This window comes from Acyrthosiphon pisum, chromosome A3, assembly GCF_005508785.2.
Source record: "Acyrthosiphon pisum isolate AL4f chromosome A3, pea_aphid_22Mar2018_4r6ur, whole genome shotgun sequence".
Classification (NCBI taxonomy): domain Eukaryota; kingdom Metazoa; phylum Arthropoda; class Insecta; order Hemiptera; family Aphididae; genus Acyrthosiphon; species Acyrthosiphon pisum.
In genome coordinates this window covers 38,933,501-38,958,416 of record NC_042496.1, presented here as the reverse complement: position 1 = coordinate 38,958,416, position 24,916 = coordinate 38,933,501, and the positions used below count along the sequence as shown (strand labels likewise).

At 31.1% G+C, this 24,916-nt stretch overlaps 4 protein-coding genes across 7 annotated transcripts; 1 reads left to right on the top strand and 3 right to left on the bottom strand.

Annotated features, from left to right (window-relative positions):
- Window positions 1–640: 640 nt before the first annotated feature.
- On the top strand, window positions 641–2,592 carry VhaAC39 (vacuolar H[+]-ATPase C39 subunit). Its single transcript, NM_001204925.1, has 3 exons — window positions 641–837; window positions 1,021–1,822; window positions 1,908–2,592. The coding sequence occupies exons 2-3, from the start codon at window positions 1,037–1,039 to the stop codon at window positions 2,175–2,177; spliced, it is 1,056 nt and encodes a 351-aa protein (NP_001191854.1). The 5' UTR covers window positions 641–837; window positions 1,021–1,036; the 3' UTR covers window positions 2,178–2,592.
- Window positions 2,593–4,364: 1,772 nt separating this feature from the next.
- Window positions 4,365–11,146, bottom strand: LOC100165422. Of its 2 annotated transcripts, none has more exons than XM_001944077.5 (8): window positions 10,742–11,146; window positions 8,107–8,253; window positions 7,848–8,014; window positions 6,244–6,375; window positions 6,032–6,181; window positions 5,810–5,971; window positions 5,503–5,735; window positions 4,365–5,381 (listed from the first exon to the last, which is right to left on the bottom strand). In XM_001944077.5, the coding sequence occupies exons 2-8, from the start codon at window positions 8,213–8,215 to the stop codon at window positions 5,312–5,314; spliced, it is 1,023 nt and encodes a 340-aa protein (XP_001944112.1). In that variant the 5' UTR covers window positions 8,216–8,253; window positions 10,742–11,146; the 3' UTR covers window positions 4,365–5,311. The 2 variants fall into 2 exon arrangements, with proteins under 2 accessions (XP_001944112.1, XP_003244403.1); XM_003244355.4 differs by lacking the exon at window positions 10,742–11,146 and adding an exon at window positions 10,336–10,691.
- A 1,534-nt stretch (window positions 11,147–12,680) lies between these two features.
- On the bottom strand, window positions 12,681–20,144 carry LOC100163365 (G patch domain-containing protein 2-like). 2 transcript variants are annotated; one of them, XM_001944131.5, is made up of 11 exons: window positions 19,771–20,144; window positions 16,710–16,785; window positions 16,569–16,645; window positions 16,375–16,502; window positions 16,152–16,280; window positions 15,872–16,053; window positions 15,622–15,806; window positions 15,430–15,557; window positions 15,246–15,362; window positions 15,090–15,175; window positions 12,681–13,743 (listed from the first exon to the last, which is right to left on the bottom strand). In XM_001944131.5, exons 1-11 carry the CDS (start codon window positions 19,825–19,827, stop codon window positions 13,634–13,636), a joined length of 1,275 nt encoding a protein of 424 aa, XP_001944166.2. In that variant the 5' UTR covers window positions 19,828–20,144; the 3' UTR covers window positions 12,681–13,633. The 2 variants fall into 2 exon arrangements, with proteins under 2 accessions (XP_001944166.2, XP_008182918.1); XM_008184696.3 differs by having other exon boundaries at window positions 16,710–16,780.
- A 1,271-nt stretch (window positions 20,145–21,415) lies between these two features.
- LOC100159947 (CG10903-like) lies at window positions 21,416–24,760 on the bottom strand. 2 transcript variants are annotated; one of them, XM_016804231.2, is made up of 6 exons: window positions 24,090–24,760; window positions 23,470–23,507; window positions 23,219–23,397; window positions 22,003–22,196; window positions 21,692–21,918; window positions 21,416–21,628 (listed from the first exon to the last, which is right to left on the bottom strand). In XM_016804231.2, exons 3-6 carry the CDS (start codon window positions 23,388–23,390, stop codon window positions 21,481–21,483), a joined length of 741 nt encoding a protein of 246 aa, XP_016659720.1. In that variant the 5' UTR covers window positions 23,391–23,397; window positions 23,470–23,507; window positions 24,090–24,760; the 3' UTR covers window positions 21,416–21,480. The 2 variants fall into 2 exon arrangements, with proteins under 2 accessions (XP_016659720.1, NP_001156076.1); NM_001162604.2 differs by lacking the exon at window positions 24,090–24,760 and adding an exon at window positions 23,718–23,867 and having other exon boundaries at window positions 21,417–21,628.
- Window positions 24,761–24,916: the final 156 nt, after the last annotated feature.

Here is a 24,916-nt window from a genome sequence, read left to right as displayed (position 1 = left end):
TTTAAATAATAATGTAAAAGGTAAAACAAATAAACACAAATGTAGAGCTTCAGGAAAACTAAGTGGAAAAGAAAATCTATAGATATCTATATAATTTGTATAATTTATTGGAAACAAAAACTGTTTTATATCTTTTTCATTATAATTCATAATTATTGCCCACTGTATTTTGGCAATTCCAAGCAATTCCCGGGCAGTGTTTAATTTCCCACATGGTCCAGGCATTTTCCCAATCATGAACTTTGACCGTAAACTTTACGGAGTTAAGTATACATTCAAATTTCTTATATGAAAATCTTGATTTTTTGGTGATTAAAGTAAATCGTAGTAGGTACTTACTCGTGGTAGCCTGGACAAACGAATTCGTAATTTTTTTGGACTGGTTTTAGGAATTGACACTCCCCTCCCATCATTCACATTAAAACGAAATCCGTTCACAATATATTTATTGAATAGTAGAGATTAACTTCAAACTTGCAGCGGCGTAAAAATGCAACGTTTGAAAATTACAGGCACTTTGCAGGCGGTCACAAAACGTTGCTGTGTTCACGCGATCCTCGTCCGTATCAATCACGCCGCGTTTCTAACTTCAGACCACTCTAACCAGAACACTACCACCTACCACAGATTCCGTGACACCACTTTCGACACGGAATGATACTGTGACTCTCGATGATTGTCAATTGATAAAAATTAAGGTGTGTACTATAATTTGTACTTGTAGGAACAGTGTACAGTCTGCTGTGTTTGTGCTCTATCGTAATTTCGTTTTCTGTGGTCTGCTAAACATTCAAATCGCGGCGGACAGTTACGTTTCGATCGACAGAACCCTCTCAGGTAAGCTCGGTGAACCCGAACCAGCCCGTGTCCGCGTCCTCCCGACCGCTATCGATTCACTTTCGACGACACTTGTTTACATATTGTTCATACTATAACTGATTGTCGGGCGATTCAGTGGGGACGATTTTGGGCGTGAACGGTCTAGTTTTTGATCGGTCGCTTTGACGTTGTTGTTTGCAGGTCGACTAAAGAAATCATGGTGGACACCGGTTGTTTCTTCAACATTGACGGCGGATACTTGGAAGGATTGTGCCGCGGCTTCAAGTGTGGCATACTCAGACATGCCGATTACCTGAACCTTGAGCAGTGCGAGACCTTGGATGATCTCAAATTGCATCTGCAATCCACGGATTACGGCCAGTTCTTGGCCAATGAACCCAGCCCGCTGGCGGTGTCCGTCATCGATGACAAGTTGCGCGAGAAGCTCGTTATTGAATTTCAACACATGCGCAACCATGCCGTGGAACCCCTCAGCACATTCCTCGATTACATCACGTACAGTTACATGATTGACAACATCATATTGTTGATCACCGGAACACTTCACCAGCGCCCCATATCTGAATTGATACCAAAGTGTCATCCATTGGGTAGTTTCGAGCAAATGGAAGCAATACATGTTGCTGCTACTCCAGCTGAACTCTACAATGCTGTGTTGGTCGACACACCATTGGCTCCATTCTTTGTTGACTGCATTAGTGAACAGGATCTCGACGAAATGAACATTGAAATTATTCGTAATACTCTGTATAAGGCTTACTTGGAATCGTTTTATGATTTCTGTAAAAAGCTTGGAGGTATCACTGCTGATACTATGTGTGAAATATTATCGTTTGAAGCTGATAGACGGGCAATAAACATAACAATCAACTCGTTTGGAACAGAATTGACTAAGGACGATAGAGCTAAGCTGTATCCAAGATGCGGTAAACTCTACCCAGATGGTCTAGCCGCCTTAGCTAGAGCTGATGACTACGATCAGGTAACGTTTACAACATAATAGAATGACAATTGTTTTTAGAAAATAATCATTAATCATATTCTGATATGCTTTTTATTACATATAGGTCAAAGCTGTTGCTGAATACTTTGCTGAGTACAGTGCTCTGTTTGACGGTGCTGGCACTAATCCTGGTGAAAAAACTCTTGAAGATCGTTTCTTTGAACATGAAGTGAAGTTGAATGTTAATGCATTCATGCGCCAATTCCATTACGGTGTTTTCTACTCGTATTTGAAACTTAAAGAACAAGAATGCAGAAATGTTGTGTGGATATCTGAATGTGTGTCGCAAAAGCATCGTGCTCGCATGGATAACTACATTCCCATTTTCAAATAACTTATAAATCGATGGTTATTTGTGCAGGTACACATATATTATCAATTATCATCAATTTAACATATAAATTATTAATACCCTTTATCGTACAGTTTTGAGGTATAATTTAGATTGTTCATAGATTGCATAGTATATTAATTCATTGTTTTTATTTATCATTCCAACGGTATTAATATGTCTGGAGCATTGTTGATAGCTTTTTCAGAATATTATATGTTTTTGTTTTTATTAGATTTTAAGTGTCCAAAAGGAAAAAAAAACAGTAAATTATTATCATTGAATTATTGGATAAGAAATCAAAAACTACCATCTTTAGAATTTATTATAATTTTTGTTTTCAAAAGACCGTTATTATATTTTAGACAGTCTTAATGTTTATTATGAAAAATAAATTTAATTTTCAAATGACCAGTTACTTCATGTTTTTATTTATTTGAAAAATGAATCATGTTTCCTAAATAAAATATACTTGTACATATTGTTTTTTACACATTATGTACTCAGTACTATAGTAAGTAATGATAAAAAAAAAAAAAACAAATATATTACATTAAACAAATGATTAGAGAAAGAAAAATGAGAAGGTTGATTTCCAAAATGCTCCAAAGGGGAGTTCAGTTAATAGATTAGTTATTAATTAGTGGCATGGGACTAATACTCTAAATATACTCAATAATAGAATGTACTCTATTCAAAATAAAACCGTGACCAGGCGGCCGAGTTGTGCGCATTGGTGTGACTGTTCCGTGGCAGCGCCTGATGCTTGCCGTGTGGGGACGACATCTGGCCATATGTTTGACTGCCGCCCGACGAAAACTGGTTTCCGCCTGGTCACGGTCTTATTTTGAATAGAGTATAGATTAAATTATATGGATTACAGGGGACAAGATGATCTCGATAGTTGGGACTTAAGGGATAGTGATAAACTGATAATACATTTTTAAAATTGAGATTTTGAGTTCTTTTCAAAATTTAATCATTTTAAAATGAAATCTGTATATACAAATGTTTGATACTTGAATATATTTTCTAAAGCTGAAAATATATCAAATGGAATGTAACATCTGTATAGGGCTGTATTCTATACAATTAATATATTTGAAAAATAAAACAACTATAACCGACATGTTGCGACATTCAGAAATACCACTAATCTGCTATCTTAAATAATTTATTTCAATTTTAAATTTGAGTGGGGGCTGCTTTTCTGTATATGTGTACTTTTTAATTATATTTAAGTATGAAATAAATTAAAAATCCAGAACCATGATCCTATCTGCTCTAGGAATAGGTTTCCCATTGTTATCTCGGTTTACCTCTTACTTACAAAATAGAACCTAATGGGTTACATTTTTTTGATTCTAAATTCCATATCTCTACAGGTACATCTGGTGTCTCCCAAGGTGGAAATTTGTCTCCCATTTCGTTTGTTTGTGTTTTTCATAAATAGTGTTGCAAGGGTTCCCAAGTTACTATTTTTTGCTGATGATATAACATTACAAATCGCCACGATTTTGTGTTTTTTGGAAGATTTAGACAGATTTGTCGAAAGGGGAGCAGACATAGGCTTGTTTCTTAATATTGAGAAATGCAAGACAATAGCTTTCACCAGATGTCATTCTCCTCTCACCTTTCCATTCTCTATTAACGGAACCATCCTCGTATCAAACTCTATGAATAATTAAGTTCTAGATTTTGGTTTTGTATTGACTAGATTAGTAAAGAGATAAAATGATTAGGTTTTATAAAGATGATACCTAGCCACTGTATTTAAGCTATGTAGTTTCTTAAAGGTGTTGTTCCGTAATAGCCTGGTTAGGCCTATATATGATTACGGCTTTTGTTTGGATCCCTCACTTGGCAGTTGGTAATCTACTGCCGACAGATTAAGCACGCCCAATAAAAATGTCTGTTTTGTGGGTTTCAAGCTAAAAATTACACATCCACGAGTTACGACCCAGAGTCCTTCTCTTGTAATCTTCTCAATGGTAAAATATTAATTTACCTTCCTTCTTACAACACATAAATTTGGTTAAATCTCTCTACCTGTCAGCAATGTTTCGTATTTTTTACCAATTAAGTATTTATTCAATTTTCTTGTAGACTTATAAAACATATAATATATGCATGTAAAATGTGCACCTTTTGTAATTGGGCTTCTGATTGTAAAATGTTTAAAAATAAAAATTTAAAATTAATTACCATTTATTTAGAATTATGAGGTTAGATACATTTCCACAAATAATAATTATACATTTGTCTACAAATACGACAAACATTAAACATAACTAAAACTAACATAAAGTTATTCATACATTAGGTATACAAATTGTACATGGAACATTTATTTTTTATTTTTTAAATCTAAGTACATTTACTTAATTTATCATATAAAACTAACTATACAGTCTATGTAGAAGGATTCAAATTATATGCATTGCACACATTTGAGTAATGCGACCCTGAGTTCACACCTACAGTCTTAAGTTGAACAAATTTATTGAATTTGACAATAAATTATTTTCAGTATACTGTCGATCAATACACAAACACGCTACATTTATATTTTATTTTAACAATTTGTTAATAAAAAAAAAAAAATGAATATACTACAACGCAAAACCATTGCTAATAATATTCTGTAAAATAATTGACTAACTTAGTGGTCCCACGTTTTATAAACATAATAATAATTGTAATAAATAATACATTTCAATAGAAAAAAAAATTAAAATGGTGCATGAAATAAATAATAAGCAAAAAACAAATAAACCCACCCTCCCAAAAAAAAAAAATCATAAATTTACAGTTATTTGATGGTGTAGGTGCAAATTAAACATTTTGTGCAGAAATAGTAGGGGGTGGGTTATGTTGACAAAATTATTACAATTACAGGATTTTCAGAAATAAAACACAATACACCATATATTATTCACATAAAAGTAGAAAACATTCAATTTTTTGTATACAATTAAAATAAATTTACTAATATTTTAAATTAACGCAACGTTACATAGTATGTTAGCTAAATAATTGCCTACAGTCAACATTTTATCCAGCAACTACAAAAATATATTTGCTGCTAGACAAAAAAAAAATACATAATAGAATAAAGAAAACCAAACTAATGTGGGTCACTCACGAATGTTCAGGAAATGCAAACACCATTCTATGTCTTCACTGTCATCAACTAACAGCTTCAGTCTATGTTAACAGACAAAACAAAGACAATTTTTAGAAATAAAATAATAAATAATAACTAGTACGCAATAATTTAATTGTATATCACCAATTACATTTAAAAAGCTTAAAAAGAAGAACTTACTGGTTTTTATAATTGTCACAGCTTTGCTGGTTCATAGTGTCCTTCATGTGTTTGAGGGCAGTTATACACTGAGCTGATAGCGATTTAAAACACTGTCGGCGTGCAGCGTTGTGGGCAGGATTATCCCATATAGGAGTATTACGAACATGCTTCCATGCCATGAACACATAGTCCATAACGATTGGCCACTGATTGCTCTCAACCAAGCGTCTACCTTGATCGACAACACATTTCTGAAAAAAAAAACATTAAATAACGCAGGATTAAAATATTGTCAATACTAGATGAAAACAACCAATAAATATACCTTGAATGCTAAAACATGGGTTGAGACTCTGTTGTAGGCAGTTGGATCAGTTTTTGAAATCAATCTGCTACTTGGTAAAGCCTTGTAGATATTACGTCGCAAATAGTAAATACGTTCTTCAAGGGGCTTTAAGTCGGCCACAGGGAAATGTGATCTAATTTCCTATTGATTAAAATAAATAACTATATAGTTGTTTTTGAATAAAATTGAATATATATGTACCTTTTCAATACTCGGATGGTCAATGACAATCTGTCCAATTATACCAATTAGCTGATCTGGAGACAATGATTTTAAAGCAGACAAAAGACAATTATCTTCTGGAAGTTCAACTGCCACTTCAGTACGTAATTTTTTACAACTCGGAGAGCCCTAATCACAAACATATTGTTAAGTATTAATACAATTATTAACTATAGTAACTTTATACATACAATTTTGTATTTGTCTGGAGATGATAATTCCAATGGATCATTTAACAGTAATCTTTTGCGTGGAGTACTCCTCAGAACAATTGAACTCTTGAAATTAGAACAACCAGATTTTGTTGGAGTTTCTTGATTATTCTAAAAATAAATTTCAAATAAAATCAATGTAATATATGGAAACTGAAATGTTAACCATCGATTGTGTAGTGAATTTTTATAATATATAATCAATGATTTTTGCTATCTGTGGTTAAATGTATTTGTGATAATTTTATAATTACTATAATATTATGTGTGAAATAGTTTGCATAAAAAATTTAAATATTTATCATTTGATATTTTAAACATAAATTAAAACTTTAAATGAGTTAAACATTTTATTTTAATAATTAATACTTAATAACTAAATAAATTTACGATTTTCTAGAAATATATTTCTTCCAAACATGATAATTGATAACTCATACATAGCTGAGGTTACGATATGTTTGAAGTTTTTTTTTCAAACCTATTTTTACTTGATACTCGTTTTGTTACAAATCAGAAATATATTGTAATAATATTGATTATTATAAAAGGAGTATATTTTATTAAATTAAAGTTGTTTTAAATTTTAAAGGAATATTTATAATTATAAAGACAATTTTACATAGAACAGTTTCAAGATTTTTATTTTGAGGTTCCAAGAAATATTATAATAATTAACACATTGGTTTTCTTTATCAAGTCTTATGATTATGAGATTGTTAAGAATATTATTATAATTGATACCAGATGTCCAGATATTTACTAGTATTTAGCCATTATTTACAAATATTGAAATATAAGAAAATAGTTATTTGGTCATGGATTTTATCAAAATTAACATGTGTTTCATATTAACATATTTTAAGGATAATAGATCTAATTAATCACATAATTCTATATCTATCCATACACTAAAATAAATTGTAGATACCTACTCGTTATAGCTTTAATCATGGATATAATTTTAACATGAAACACAAATATATCTACTAATGATTAGTTATCTGTTAATATTATTTATTATCTTATGATTATTATTTTTTTAATTGAAATTTAATATTTTAAAAACTGATATAGGGATTATACAAGAAGGTTCAAATTTATATTCGTTTTACTCAGAAATTCAAATAATTATTTTAAGATATGCATGTATGAAAATTAAAACCTATTAAAGATAAATGTATTTTTAATTTCTATGAACCTTATTAGTAATTTATATCCAGATATTTTGTATTTGTAAGATAATAATATTATTTAAACCTACCAATATTTATAATTTAAAAGCATATAAAAAAAAATTATTTCTAACAATTAAATAACCAGAGAAGAGCTAATAACTATTTGTATTCTATACTTGGTGGATAAAAAATAAAATCAACATTTTAATCATATAAAACGTATAAATTGATTTGAAGTGAAATAAGACATTTTATAGTTGAAACATAGAATCATAGCACATTGTTAAACTTTGTAATAACTAATAATGATAATAATAATAAAAAAAAACCCAAAGATAAAAATAAGGTAGTTGGTAGGTAATTAAAAATAAAATATACATCATGAATGTAATGAATGAAGCCTACCTGTTTTATGGCATCAATGTCAGGACTAAAAGTAACTGGTATTTTACGGCGGCCCCTTTGTTGGATGATTAATTCATCTGGACTAGGGGATGGCGTCATCATTGATGTTGGCAAGTTACTTATAGTGGTATTCATTATATTGAGATGGTGATCATTTCGGCCCAAACCTAATGAAAGTATGATAATATAGTATAATATATTTAGTAAGGTTTATTTTAAGTAAGTATTGCAGCTGTATTAGGTATTAATATTATATTACCATTGTTAGGGTCTGTCATAGATAATCGTCCTAGCCTAGTTGGTATCTCAGCTAGAACGCTTCTGGTCATCATCCGAGTTGGCTCTGGATTAAAAGGCGGTGTCTCCATTTTGTTTTATTCAATCAAAAACGGTTTGTACGAATTTCCTGTAAATTAATATTTTAAAAATTGCAATCTGATTTAATTTTAAAAATAATGTTCTTGGAATTCTGATTAAATACAACCAAGAATTCAACCATAAAATTAATTGAAAGTGTTAAAACTTAAAGTGGTTATTTACTTAAGAGAATTGATTAGAATTTAATTTTTAATATTTAAGGTACTTCTTCCACTATCAAAATATGTGTACCTACCTAAACTAGCTGGATTGCAAAATTGTTCTAGGAGGAATTAAAATGTGTAAGTTAATAAATAACATTGAAAAAGTATTTTTTTTTCTTTAAAATGAACCAAAATATATACACCAACCCAAATCAGAAAATAATACAAATAGTACAATAAAAGGTATTCTAAGGAAAAACTTCCCAGAAACTATATAAGTATTATTTATTACCTACCTATATCACATTATATCACGCTAAAATTTAAATAGGTATGAATATAACTGTAAACATAGTAAAATTAATAATAAGTATGATTAACACTGTTATCTGTCGAGTATACTTCTAATTAATTTTACTATGACTGTAAATAGGGGTAAATAAATTGTCAGCAACAAAAATGGGGAGATAATCAAAAGTACAAATAGAACACAGACAATAATTATTCGATTAGAATAATATATTCCAATTTACTCTCGAATTTACTATTTGTGGTACGTGACATATAACCCTACTATTATATTTAAATACTAGGTACCAAACTACCAAATAAAAATACAATCTATTATATTATATACAAATTACATAATATAAGAAGAAAATGTATGTTGTAATATCAGGGGCGTCATTTCAGTTTTTTTTCTGGGTGTGCAAACTTTTAGGCAGGCCAATTTTGACATTTCACCAGGCCATTAAAAAAAATATATATTTATATATATATAAATGTAGGAAACCTATGCAAACCTATGTAAATATTCTTTCCTTCCCTTTTATAATTGTAATTGAAACTCATAACGACTAATGCAACTTTTAAATAGCTAGTAATTCAAAGAATTAAAAGCTTATAAGCAGTTAAAGCAACCAGCTAATGTCATTACTGTACATATACAAAAACTTAAAATATATATATTTTATATTACCTATATATGAAAACATGTATAAGTTAATTATGACGGCGCATTGGAGTATTAACCCCCCCCCCCCCCAAATGACGCCCTTGTGTAATATTAGTTACATTTTTAAAAGTATAATTTGATATACATAATAAGAGAAGTAGGTACCTAAAACAAATGTAGGTATGTATGTAAATGACCATGATGTCTTGGGTTATTTTTATAAAATTATAAAAAAGAACAAAGTTACCATTCTATGTATTATGATGTAACACATTAACATAGAACATAATATTTTTAATCAACTAAAACATTGTATTCAACTTTTTAATTTGATATACCAAGATAAAAGCAGTCGAAACTAGGTAAAAAAAAGTTTTCAAGAATCATATTTTTATCTAGGTAAGTATGTAAATTTGAAACAAATTGGGCAAGTAGCGTTTTTTTTTATTTTGCTCCTAAAAGTAGGGAGATAGTTTAATATTTTATTTTTTGAAATTTGAAAGATACTAATCACTTATCCTAAATCCTCATTATATGGAAATATTGTGAGTATAATACTAATAGTGTGATAGGTAGGTACCTTAGCTTAAGTACCTACCTACCTGTTAAAAAAAAAAAAATTCAAGATAATATTGAACAAATATTAAAATATGAGATCATGTCTTTAAAAACGCCGATCAGGAAGTTGACACCTAGTCTACCCAATTAAATAGGTAGGTATTTTCAACACGATATAATCATTTAAAATGTATTTGCAGGCAAATGCTACGTGATATTGTAATCGAATAAATGACTTGTGGAATATTAAAAACGCGATGTGACCATTTCCGGGCATTTGCATGATAATAATAATAATATGCGATTAACCTATTTCGTTGATTATAGACAGAAAGTGGACGTGGGCGAATTAAATAAAACAGTTTCACGTGGGTACAGATTTACGAACATTTTCTCGTCGAAACTCCAGATACTCGACCAAGGAGGTAGGTAGGTACGTATATATTATACTTACATAGGCAGTTACATCGTACAATCCCGGTAATAGATTTTTCCAGTAGACGTTAAAAATAAAATTAGTTACCTAGGTAGTTTAAAAATAAAAAAACGTGAATTCTGAAAATCGTGCTCCTCAACAATATAAATCGAATTTCCCGAGACCACACGAATGTCGAGTAGAGGTATTATACCTACTTCAATACTACGTTCTACAAAACTTTCCTATCCATGTACTTTAAATCGTCATGCCTGTACCGGTACCACCTGTTTGGAAATATCAAATAATAATAATACAGCTACCTAATATTATTTTAAATTATTGAGGTGGTCCGATGTCGAAAGGAAAATTACAACTACCTAGGAGGGACGTGGTCGGTGGGAAAAGTTGATTAAAAAAGCAGCGAAGCACAAAAACCACTAACCTTTAAACACTCCTGGACGGTGACGTGACACAGTGCTTTGCCGCCAAAAAAAAAAGATAAAAAAATAAAAAGGAAAAACAAAAAGTTAATTAGCGGTTAGGAAAACGATTACACGACTTCAGCTCGAGACAAACGCTTCGAGCGAGGACTTCTCCGGACGGATATCGTTTACGACGGGCTCAGTTTGTCAATTGTCCGTTAAAAATTGTATTGCGGCGGCGGCGACGACAGGCCGGGCGGGGTGCGGTGACCGCTCGTGCTGCAAGACGGGAGGAGCAAAAAGGCGAGTTACAATATGATCGGTCGGGTGCCGGTGCGAAGCGCGACTGCGGACTGGTCTCGACTTACGAGAAGTCGGAGTACCGGTTACCAGTATCGGCATTCGGCGGCGACCGGTTACTAGGTAGAGGCCTTTGTCCCGATTGTGCGCAGGGATTTTAGCGGGAAAATCACGCGGCTCCCGCCCGTCGACCGGGGAGTCGCATGGCGCTCACGCCATTGGCCCGCCGTCGATCAGTGGTTCCCAAACCGCACGGGCCCGCTTAAATTCGAATGCGCGCCAGCGCGAAGAAAATATTTTTTCTATCCATAAAAATATAAAATACCATAGCAAATCGCGATGATGTACAATTATTCAAATGGCAACCAATAATATAGTCTTTCTTCAAAATCTGCTCGAACACACACACGCCCAAGACTGTTCGTCTGTTCAACCTGTTGCTATACAGTAAAGTTATAGACGATAAAATTACCAACAGTAGGTACAACCATGATTAAAGATATACTATAAGGTATATCTTTAATCGTGGGTACAACTAACGCCTAACATCCACGTTCCGCTTCAACTCATTTTTCCAAATTTAATTTTATTGCTGAGCTATTACGAGCATGCGATCTTGAATATCACACGTCACATAGGTAAAACTGCAGGTTCACGTACCTCAAGAGCACAGACGTGTGGCAGAGTGGGCCAATGATACTTGAAACAAATCAGTTTAGGTATTACATTGTTATCTATAAAATTACATTCATTTACTCACCGGACATCACCCATTGTATACATTTTAACGTATAATATATATATTTTTATTCATAATTAGTAGGGCTAGAATTTTTATGCATTTGCATATTATTTTCCATAAGTCCAAATTGATTGGTTGTGATATATGTCCACGATTTACCCTATCCTCGATTAAATAGAACCATTTTTTGTTTGCATATTTTATAGATTTAAGAAAATCTTGTTAATTATGTTGATATAAGAAAATCAAAAATCAAAATGCTTATACCACTGAATAAGACAATACAACTATTTATATGATCTAAGTTGTCATCTATAATAAGTAGGTATGGTACAACTCACAGGGTGGGCGCACGCCTATGCTCAAGAGTAGGCTTAATTGTTTAATATATAAATTAGGGATAAGTACAAAATATAATTTGACTTTGAAACCATAAAAATCATTACAATGTATGCAATGACAATAATATGGAACACACTACATACAATTAATAAGGTTATCAAGTTGAAATGTATTAAAAATCTTAGTGGACTGAAAGATTAATTTAAAATGAGTTTTTCTTTATCACAAAATTATCTGTAGCGTAACATTGCTAAACAACAAATCAATTTTACAAAAGGAAATCCAAATTCTTTCCATAATGCTTCATACTTCAAATTACTCAAATATTAACGACAATCTAAGTTATACAACATCCATATTTAAAATTGAGATACTTAGAAACCATATTAAATATATTAGAAGTTATAACTATAAAAAATATCACAATAATATAGGAAGGCATTTAGTCATAGTAAGCTGCGATAAACGCAAGTAAACTAAATAATTATAGATATTAGATACCTGGTTAGGAATCTCACTTAAAATAGATTTTGAAGGCTATTGATAAAACCATATTATGCAAAAACCAATTAGAATTTTTTTTTTTATAAAATTACATTCAAATATTTTATTTGCTTTATATACAATGTCTATAATTTAGTTATATCATCGAACTATTTACAATAATATTTAATTATGCTAAGCTGGATTTAAAAATAAGTATAAATTTGCAATAATATTCATGATTAAATAAATTTCTCAACTATTATTGCTGATTCAAATTTCAACAATTGTATATTATAGATAATTTATTTTTCAAATGATCACTTAGTTTAACAACTTGTGTTCTATCTTTATTATTAAGTCTAAAAATGAAAACAATTTGTGTATGTAATTGTTTAAAATGCATATATTAATGGTGATTTCATGATGTTACGTCTTATAAACTAACAAATTATGATCACATTCATATATCAAGTTACATAATAATTCATGAATGAGAATGTAAATTATATGATAAAACTTTATTGATTATAAATATATGGAATAGTAACATAAAAATAATACCTAAAAGTGTACATAAAGAGTGTTATGGGTTAAAACGAATCATTATAATAATGTCAATTTAAAGAGTAGTTTTAGACATAAAAAGCTTTACATTTAAAACGATGAAAAATGTTTGTTTAAAAACAGAATGTTTAGAATACTGAGAATTTAGAAAGTAATAGTATCAAGAGTATTTCGACCTCCAAGTTTAAATAAAATAGATAAACTCCTCTTAAAAATAATGACTGAAATTGATTGGTAAATTTAATAAGTCAGTACATAATTATGACTGTTTCAATCATCAATAGCAATACTTTGGTATTACTATTATCTAACATGCATTTTTGGTAGACAAATTACATGTCAACAAAATAATAATTATTATAATAATTTATAATAATTTTTTTCATATATATAATATATAAATAGTAAAAAAAGCGTGTTGAAGCTGCATTTTCAATTAGTTTCAGCCTTACTAGTTGGCACAAGTATGTAATAATGTTCACTTGTTCTGAGTTGAAGTTTCTGTCTGAGATGATGTACAAGGCTTGTCTTCTAGAACTATAGGTATCCATGCTTGATTATGTAATGCTTGCAAGCCTAAGCTTAATTCTGAAACAATGATTTATCATTTAAGTTAAATTTTAATTAGGTGTTAAATTAGTTTTGGTATTGATGGGTTATGACCTTTATTGATTTGTTAAAATATTATGTAACTTAACAATGTACGCATGTGGTTAAAACCACATATTAAATAAATTATTTTTGTATAACACATTGTAAATAATAAACAAGTAATAAATATTTTTAGTATACCAGTTACATGCAAAATAACTAACCACCAAAGAAGGACCAATTCTTATTTTTATTATTTATGGCTACGAATTATGATTAGCCATATTGTTCATATTCATTTTTATATAAAGTTATTTATAACCACCAAATTTATTGAAAAATTAAGAGTAAATTTATATTCATATACAATCACAATAAATGTGGAATGATCAAAATTAAGTTTAAGTTCATTTGGAAAAAAATGGTTTAAAATTGTTATGAGTATGTAATGTAAGAAATACAACACACAGACATTATTTTACTGCATAAATATTTTATATATATATCCTATATAGATATAAAATATATATGTGGCAAAAAAATAATGTCCGTATGTTTCCAGCCTAAGGGAAACATCTATGTTACAAGGACATCATAATATATCGATGGTTAGAAGGTAAAAGGGCGTAAACGCCACTCTTTTTCAAAATCGATCTTTTTGCATATTGTTGTAAACGTCATTATTATACATTGATTAATCGAACCTAAACATTGTTATCATTTGTATATATCCAAGTATCGATGTTTTAATATGTGGTCGTAAACGGCGTAGAATTGGTAGGAATGTAAAAACTGGATGGAAACGTCAATTAAAAGATGTAAACGGCATTCAAGGAAACTTGATAATACGTAAGCGTCATTGCTGGCGGTTACATCAATTTATTATTTTTGTTAGTCGTTTGGACAGCACTTTAAAAAGCGTTTATATCTACAATTTTCAAAATACTTTTACTACAAATCACAATGTTAAACTATCCATTATACTTTATAGTCGATAGAACATCTTTGGGGTGTAAGAGCCACAATCAGAAAAAAAAGGCGTAAGTCATTTTTTTTTTTTTAATTGGCTTTAAATACACAAATATGTTATGATTATGAACAATTAATCAATACAAAATATTATGAAAAACTCATTATAAATCATATTTAGTCTCAAATCGAAGTGTTATATGAAGTTCTAAGGTGAAAATTTCTGTTTTTCGGCTCTCCTGAACAATTTGGAAATTGGCGTTTACACCCTTTTACCTTCTAACCATTGATATTCAGCTGCATACAGTTTTAAGAGATAACATTACATTGGGCTGTCTACAAATCAGTACTATGATTTTTTGTTTTATTATTACCAGAAGTTGCAGATTTCTTTCTTTTATGATCTTTTGATGGATTGAGATGTGAAAATGGAGCTTCTAAGTCTACTTGAATTGTGTTGCTGAAAAATAAATGTTTAATAAGATTTTAATACAATCAATGTTTAGTACAATAATGAAAAAAAAACTAACTCAGTTTTGGTCAGAGTAACTCCTTTTTTTGGCGAGTCATTGAGTTGCATATGAAGGGAATACATTTCTGCCAAATGTGATAGTTGGTCTTGTTCGTTTTTTGGCATTGGATGTAGCCTAAAATAAAATATACTTTTTAGTTACAATTTAAAACCATACAAAAAGTAAGTAGTAAAATCATTACCTTAGTTCAGACTGAGCAGGATCTCGTAAGAAACGAGATACTTTTTCATTAGCTGAAGTCATAACAGAGAAACTAGGTTTAACTGACCGAACTCTGCGTAAGCCCCCACGAATTTCTCTATCACTCTTCTAAACCACATATTTATGTTTTTTTAAATTGATAAAATAACAACTAAAAGAGTATTTCTAGTACCTTAAGAAAAGTATTTCTATGCCACATTGGCATACGCCCAGGTCCTCTTCCTTCGGCTAATGGGCTATTTTGTAAATTAACAGATAACAATTTCTGACAATCAATTTTAATTGGTTCGGCATCATCATCAGTTACTCCACCAGCTCCACATGCATTACCAACCCAATCACTCTGTTCATCATCTCCTAAATATTAAATAAGGGCTCGTAAGTTTATGACTATGTATAACTTTTATTTATATTAGTTTTACCTTCTCTTCCTTCATCATTAGTATAAATTCCAGCTTCACTTTCTGAAGAACTAATACTACTTGAGCTACTAGCAACATCAATATCCATTGATTTGATATTTGAAGTACCCTGATGGCCAGCTATAATTTCTCGATTACTGCGCTTTCTTTTACCAATAGCCAAGATCAATGATCCACAGTTTCTAAATGTTTAAGGCATTGTGTCATAATTAATTTAAAGTATTTTAATTTGAATAAAATCATATTTATTTAGTTGAACAAAGAAAAATAAGAACAGTACCTTGGCATACTAGCCGAGTGACGTGTAATTCTTCTCTTCTCACTGCTACTACTCTGAGAACAACTACTAGTCATTTGTGATGGAAACTTTACATCTGGATCGACAATCATCTTTTTGAATTTTCTTTTTCTATATAAAAATAATAAGAACATAATATAATATAAATGTTAATATATTATAAATTATCAATTATGTTAAAATGTGATCAACTATTTAATTAAACCTTCTAGTAAATGGTCTTCCTGGGGTAAAGTTTTCATTGACTGAATCTGATTCCAAATGCATTAGATGTTTTGATAGTAAAGCAAATCGAATGGGTTGTGGAGCACCACTTATATCATCTGAATCACTCTATTTTTAAAATAAATTATATTAATTACCCTTATCAAATTATTGATATTTGTCAAAAATTCTTACATGATAAATACTAGACACTCCTACATCTTTGGAATTACTACTGGAATCATCACTTTGAGCTTTATTGTCTGGATATGCTAGAACAAAATTAAAATAAGTTTGAAAGTAAAGAATAAGTTTGTGATGTAATTTATAACATACCAACGCTACTGGCAGATCTTGTTCGTCGCCTGAATCCTAATGGCCGAATGAATTTGTTTCCTTTGTCCATTCTAAACTAAATAAAGAATGTTCATCATATTAGATAATAATGTTTGATCATATGATAATAAGTTAAGTTAGTCAACAAACATAAGTTATAATTTGTTCAAGTATTTAACAAAGGTTTTTTACTTAATTAGTTTTAACATGAGAGCTTAGGTTATTAGTAATTACATAAACAATATATTATGATTACAAATTAAAGGTCTATTAGATACAGATTATGTTGAATAATAATATGTATTTTATTCAAAACAGATCAAATTGATGCCCTTTGTTGCCCTTCATTTTCCATTAGAAATAGATAAGAAATATTTAAATGTGATCATAGACAAATATTTATCTAAAACTAACCCAGTTTAATTAAAAAAAATACAAAAAATACTTTCACAACAAATATATTTTGTGTGAGGTAAAACACTAAATAGGGTATTACCTTACATACTAATTATTACTGTATTTTAATATAAATTAAATAATATTTAGACAATACAAAAAGCATACCCATTTAGGCTTGGATATTAAAACATAGAAACAACAACTACTTATAAATTTGAAATATAGTTTGAAAGTATGAGATAAATAATGGTTTAATCAAATGAAGTTGGGAAGATTTATATACAACTTAAGAGGATGTCAGCTCATGTCTGTTCGTTTTCTCTCTCTGGCCCACGTGCAACATAGACAAAACGCATTTACGCAAAATCACTTTTTCTATGCGTTTAAGTAATCTTAGAGTAAAGTCACCTATTACAAAAAAGATAGAACATAATACTTTTGAGGGAATGACAAATCGATTTGTCTAAATATTGTCTCAAATTAGTTTAAACATCATTTAAATTTACAACATTTTTTTTATTTTTTTTGAGAGTGGAATACTAAGTCAAATAATAATAAAATATAAAATCAATTTGTCATTCCCTCAAAAATATTATTCTCTATCTTTTTTGTAATAGGTGACTTTACTCTAAGATTACTTAAACGCATAGAAAAAATGATTTTGCGTAAGTGCGTTTTGTCTATGTTGAGCGCGGGCCAGAGAGAGAAAACGAATAGTGCGCTGACATTCTCTTAATAGACATTCATCTGGATATGAGGCACTCTTCTCGAATCATTCACCTCAACACAAGATAGCAATGTTTACTTATAATAATGATAAATGTTTCTAGGCAAAAATAATTGTTATAATACAAACAGCAACTAATTACTTTTTTCAAAATTACACAATAAACATTTGTTTAGGAAGTTAAATAAGCCTTTTGTCTATTACTATAGATATATTATTGGCTATAATCTATTAGTCTATAAGCAGAATTATAAATAACTATATTCATAGGCCATAGCTACTTGAATCGTATTATGATGTAATAAATCTCATATAGACAATCTGAATAACAGTATTTAGGTATCTACTGAATTTTTACATTAATATTGTATTTGGTTTTCTTTCATATCCTTACTTATGTACTTAGGTAATTAAAATTGTTTGATACAATATAATTAGTAGTGTAGGTTATTTAGAACTGACGTAAATGAAGGAGAGCTATTAATGAGGTTGAGATAAATTTATTCCAAAGATCTATTAAATAATTCAACCCATAGTTATTGATGCAAATAATTTAACGTTACTCAAACTAAACAAAATTTAGGCACCTTATGCAATTTAATTCTTCTGTCAGGGTGTAGGTAGTGAGGCAGTGGCGCCGAACTATATTTTAAAAGAGGGGGGGGCAAGTAAAAAGTTATACGGACCACCACCTTCGTTTACGCTTGCTTTAGTGCTGCATATGTATACATTAATAGCTTATTACGAACATAATTCATAAGTAGTTTGCTGGGGCACCCACAGACCCCTACGACCCCACCCACCGAAAAAAAGGGGGGGGGCGGTCGCCCCTCTTGGGTTATAGGTTCGGCGCCACTGTAGTGAGGTGATAATTAACCTTTAGTACAACGGTACCTACATCTTAAAATTTGAAATTACTACACTTTGTACCAATTAGCAGTCTTGTAAAGTATTTGAATACTTTTATTTGTATATTTTATTCATTAAAAAACAACTTTTTTCAGATCCAGAAAAATAGTTTTAAATTTGTGACAAAACATATTATAAATCATGAACATTAATTTAATTCTTTGATCAAAATATAATATTAGCCCATATGATTATTTTTATAAACACCAATGTGTTGTGCCCCGTATGGTCCTTATCGGCCGTATCATATGTGGTCAAAATTTATATATAACATGATTACAATGTATTTTTAATTACCAACCATTCAAAAACTGACAAAAACTAGTTGTGAAAAATAATATTCTAATAGTATTCTGAATATATATTTTTTAAGAACTACCTATTCGAATACTTTAATTCTCATTTATTCGAATATGTATTCCGAATACAAAATAAAAGTATTCTTTACAAGACTGCCAACTAGGTATCCTTCTTTATATCCTAATTATAATATTATTACCAAAGAAAATCAAATAACCTACAAGGCGTGGAAGAGGCAGGAGCGCCCGCAGAGAGGGCCCAATGGGTGCAATTAAATGAAACATTTAATGAACAAATAATCGGTGTATAATATAATAATGTAAATATGTGACTACCTAGTACCTACGTATGTATAACATACATTTAATTTTGCGGCCACTGCTCACGGGAAGAGGACACACGATAAGGGTGGTTCTCCTACCTATTGCAGACTCGACAGACGTGAAGGTTCATCCTTAGTGATATTTTAAAAGCAGAACGCTTATAGGTAAAAGGACGCCATTGACCGATCGGTAAGCTGATCAAATCGATAAAAATTCAAAAAAATCGTTTGGCACGAAGAGGGTGTGAGGGGATCGTCAGACGAGATCACGACCGTCCATTATGCGACATTACATTAATTTACTATACATCCACGTACAACCTGTCACAAGACATTTGGCAAGTACACATTATGTCGTGTACGACCGTTTAAAACGAGTGGTAGTATTCGATTTCGGTTTTTACCTTTCGGGCGTGCAGACGCGCGACGGCACAACTCAGAGTGCCCGGCACTGGTCGCATAAGTAACTCTTCGTCTACCGCACCATTTGTCGTATACGAAATATTTATTTTAACGTATCAGACGGCAAGTCGATAATTAATGACCGGACGCGTATGTTGCCGCACTACTATCGTCGAACGTCGACTGGGCGCTACAAAGCGCGCTGAGTGCTGACGAGACTTGGTCACTACTCACGACGATTCGCACGGAGACGAATCACAGACCACAGCCAGAGACTTTCACCGTTCGCTCGGCGGCCTGTTGTTCTTTTGTGCGGCAGCGACAGTTTTTCCTTCCTTTTCTACTCGGCGCTCGATCGCCACACAAAGGACTTATCATGCAAACAAACGACAAAGCAATCACTATTATTCAGTTGTAGTCGAGTCATGGTTGGGAAAAATTATGGTACCCGAAACAGCTTTTGAGTTTTGGCTACACTGTGACGATAAAAATCCCGTATGTTCATAAATTGTAGGGACGCGGGCGCCGGCACTACAGCTGCAGCCGCCTCGCTACCCGCTGCATGCTCCACTATTAACACTAGCCTACTATAGTGCCAAGAGCACAGCCACAGGTTAACGTTGGGTCGGCTCCAGTGACATGGTTAAGGGGGGGGGGGCAAGTCGTTAATTTTTAAAAAATGATTTTTTTTTTGTAATTTTCTTTTAAACAGGATGAAATTGTCTAGAAATTTACCTTGGGGGCCTGCCCCCCCCCTCCCACCGGGTTAACAGGGTACAGCCTACAGTCTACGGAATGTTGCAAAGATCAGGATTTAAGACAATATCATGTCTTATCCATTTTAAATTGGGGTACAGCATAGGCACAAATAGCATTTGAGATTTGGGGGGGGGGGGCTAATAGGGCCTTACTTTGATAATATTGAATAAGTTTAAAACAAAATGTAGGAAATGTTTGGGGGGCTTAGCCAATAAAAATATCAAAGCATGGATTGGTGAATCTTATCAGATTCTGTATAAAACAGATTGAAATTAACACTTGAGGGCAATCGAGAGCAATATTGGGTTGAAAAAGTGGTCTTTGTCTCCTTGAGGTAAATCTCTTGTAGTAAGTAACAAGATACAGGTCCAATCAGGAGAGAAAAATTGAATACACGGCAATTAGCATTAGCAAAAATGTGGAGGTTTTAAAACCCCCTAAAACAGTGAGTTTTTTAGATGTATGGGATCAAAGCCCCACTCACAACAATCTTAAAAACGTTAACCCTCCCTGAGATTTTAATGGATAAGGCAGAAGTCTGTGGTGGTTAGTCAAAGGGATGAGGAGATTCAGCATAGATAAATATTACCTAATATTATTATAAATTATACATGATAACAATAAATGAGGACTAAATTAGAAAATAAATTTCTTTGATTTTCATTTATGCACTGACCTTATAACAAAGAATGGAGAAAATTACACAATAATAAGTTTCAAATTCTGCTTCAGCTACTCATGACCCAATATAATAAAGAAATGCACAAAGAGATTGATATTAAATTTATATTGAAGTTGATATAGATGGCAGAAACAATATACGATGATGTAAGTGGTAAATGGTAATTAAAGAAGACCCAATAAGAAAAAGACTGTGAACTCATAAAAGTTTATCCTTAAATAAATAACAGTTTATTGAAATTGACAAAATATAAATTAGTTTACAAATAAAATCAAAACCGTCCACTCCTTGATCGACCTGTGTACTTGGTATCTTCTCTAGTAGTTCTTCCTTGACGTCTTCTCCTTTCTTTTTTTTCTAAAATCCATTCTCTACTTTTTTTTACTAATTTTGAAGCACGCCCTTTCGTCATTTTTTCTCTGTAAATTATTAATAAATCAATTAAATATTACATCACTTTTAGATATTTGTATCATTATTACCTTTTTGATGTATAATTAATTTGTGAATTTTCTGTACCAAGTGCAGGAGGCATGGGCATAGCACCACCAGTCATCAAAACGAGAAAGTATTTTTTAGCTTTAGAACTATCAGGAAAATCAACCAACAATCCTCCGAAAAATCCAGCTTTTCTCGCTTGTGAAACAACCAAATCTGTTTGATGTACATTTTCTGGATAAAATTGAAATACTGCTCTCGCATTACGGTTCTAAAATCAAACCGATCAATAGTTAAATATATGTATATATTCTATTTATTTGTTTAAAAATTATATTTTGAATGTAAAACTTACCAAGCAAGCTAATAATGTTGAAAACAAGGTATACAACCTTTTTGCAGGTTTATGTGATGATTTATCTGCATTACATAACCATTGTAATGTGCTTACACTGTATGCACCGTCAAATGTACCAGGTTGAAATGGAACACCATCCCCAATGTCTGCCAACAATAAGTCACCTTCAACTTCTCTTTCTTTTGCTACTTCTGAAAAAAAAAAAAAAATTATAATATGTATTGTAAATGGTAGTTAGTAAGGATACTCACAATACATTTTATCTCTGTATTTCAATAGGGTAAAATATTTACATTTTATATCCAACATGACTAACACAGGAGGTTATAGGGAAAATATTAAAATTAAAATATACATTTTGAATTTTAAAATGTAACAATATACACCATTGTATAGTATCGTTTTTTTTTTTTTTTATTAATATAAGACTAATATACAAATTTAAGCACTTTATTTAGGGTTACAAATGTTTAGCTCATTATTAAAAAATAAGAATAAACAAACTTGACTATACATCACACATACAATTATTACTTTTAAGTTTGATAAATGTGTAATTGAATCTAATATTGTTAGATGTCCAATGTTCAGTGTTTAAAAAAGGAACTCGTTCACGTTATTTGAAAATATGAATGCGTTCATTTAATTTATTTTATTTTTATGTATTGTTTAAATACGAATACAGAATCGTGGAAATCATAATATTATTGTTGTTTTATGTCCAAGCTTATCCACTGGAATTTCATGAATTTTATTTTTATAATTCTTAATATATTATATACCATAATAGTATTATCAATCAATATTTATTTAATAATTAATAAATTTGAGCTTCTTAAAAATTGTTCAGATTCAATTCATATATAAACGTTGTTGACGTTCTATTTGAAAAAAACTAGTGACATTCACGTATCGTACACTAGATATGAATGTGAATGAGCTTTCATGAACCACGTTCATTCCAAAAACTGACAATGTTGGTAGTATAAAATGTAAATTTGTTATGAAATATACCCTCGAATATATAACTTAAGATTTGTTTTAAATAATTTTGCAAAGAATGATAGAATATATAAAATAAAAATAAATAACCCAGTGTATAAATTTCATGTCAAATATTTATGACACTTATATGAATGTAAATTGTCTCTTTAATAATTAATAATTAATAATTATAATTTGTAAAATAACATAACCAAATAATTTAACTTACTTAACATGGAGCCTGAAATGTCCATGCCAAACCAAATATGACCCGAATCTTCAGCAATACTGCCACTTAGACCAGAACCACATCCTAAATCTAATAGCAAACAGGTTTCATCTTCTGGCAACATCAACAATTCCATACACCTTTCAGCCATTTCTAATTGAATGTTTATCATCCGAGAACTAAAAATAGTTATATTTACAGGAATGTTTGAATTGCAAAAAAAAAATTATAGAGATGTAACGACTGCTTACTTTTGGGTATACTTCCTTGCTTCATCATCATTATAAAACTGTTAAACAACAAAAAACAAACATTTATAAATATATTATTTAATTACAAAATTGTCACACCATACGAGGTTGCATATAACAGGGATATATTATTATACATAATTAAAAATATTAAATTGTAAATAACGCAAATGTTTTGACATGGTATGAGCTCTGGCATATAATATATAAAAAAGATAGTTCATATTTATTGGATAAACAGAACTTACGATTTCTGGGGGAGCTAAATGTTCCGGACGAGACATATTGTTATTGGTATGAAATCGAACTTCAAAGTATTCGTAATTATTGTTAAATTCACAAGCATTAATTAAATGTTTTTACTTTTTAAGAACAACCGCGAGGCGCGATTCGAAGTCGTGTGAATTTACTATCATCAAATGTCGTTATCTACCATGATAATCTTATCACAGGTTCAATGTTGTTACCATAGACCTGGTTACGTAATCTATTATGTGGTTGTAGCGCATAAAAAAATCGGAAACGACAGAAACTCGGGAGTCGGGGGCCCTTGAGATTCGCTGAGTGGGTTGTGGGTACCAAAGGTGGAGGCAGGGTTGTTAGAATTATAAAAGTATCACCTGTAGGTCGGTAAAATTGTCAAAAAGTTAGAGAACTTAATGGTGATTTTGGAGGTGGATTTGTGTCTTGTGATAAGACTTGGCTCATTGGCGGTCTCGTTTCGAAGGCGGGAATGTTTGGAAGTCGAGTTTGAGTGTCTGGAAATCTCACACTGCCCATGAAATTCGGCAATTGAATGATACGGTCCCCCGTCGTATGTCCACTGCATTTTTGTATGTAAATTGACATAAACTAGAAATCTGTGTTTGAGTGTCTAGTAAGTCAGTCATCACTCATTACACCATCACAGGTTAAAGAGTCTAAGACGAAACTAATATGAGCAATCCGCCTGTGTGGCGTGTGCAGTCGCAGGTCCAGTGCTTTTCCGTAAGTGCTAAATTGAAAACCGTGTTGGAGTGTCTTGCAGGTAAGTCACCTCAAGTGAAAATCGACTACCTAACTTTCAAGTTGGCCTGCTCCTGCCAACCTATATATATATAGGCAATCCGACACGACTTTACCTAAGTATATGTTGGATAGGTAGTAGGTATACTTTCAATGGCATGCTCACGAATTTTGGATGACCCACCTCTCGTGTTGGTATGACATTTTTTTCAAACAAAATATATGTTAAATTTAGCGATATAAATCAAGTTTAGCAACCACGTGAATTTTTAATTTTTATTTATCTCGGAAACCTATATGTATTACAATTACAACCAGTTAAGAACGATGGTGCAAAAATGAATTGTCAGAAATCATTAATCTTTATATGGAATAGCATTACGAAGTTCAAGATTTTCTATGTTTTACGTACACGCACAACGCCTTATGACAAGTTTTCAAT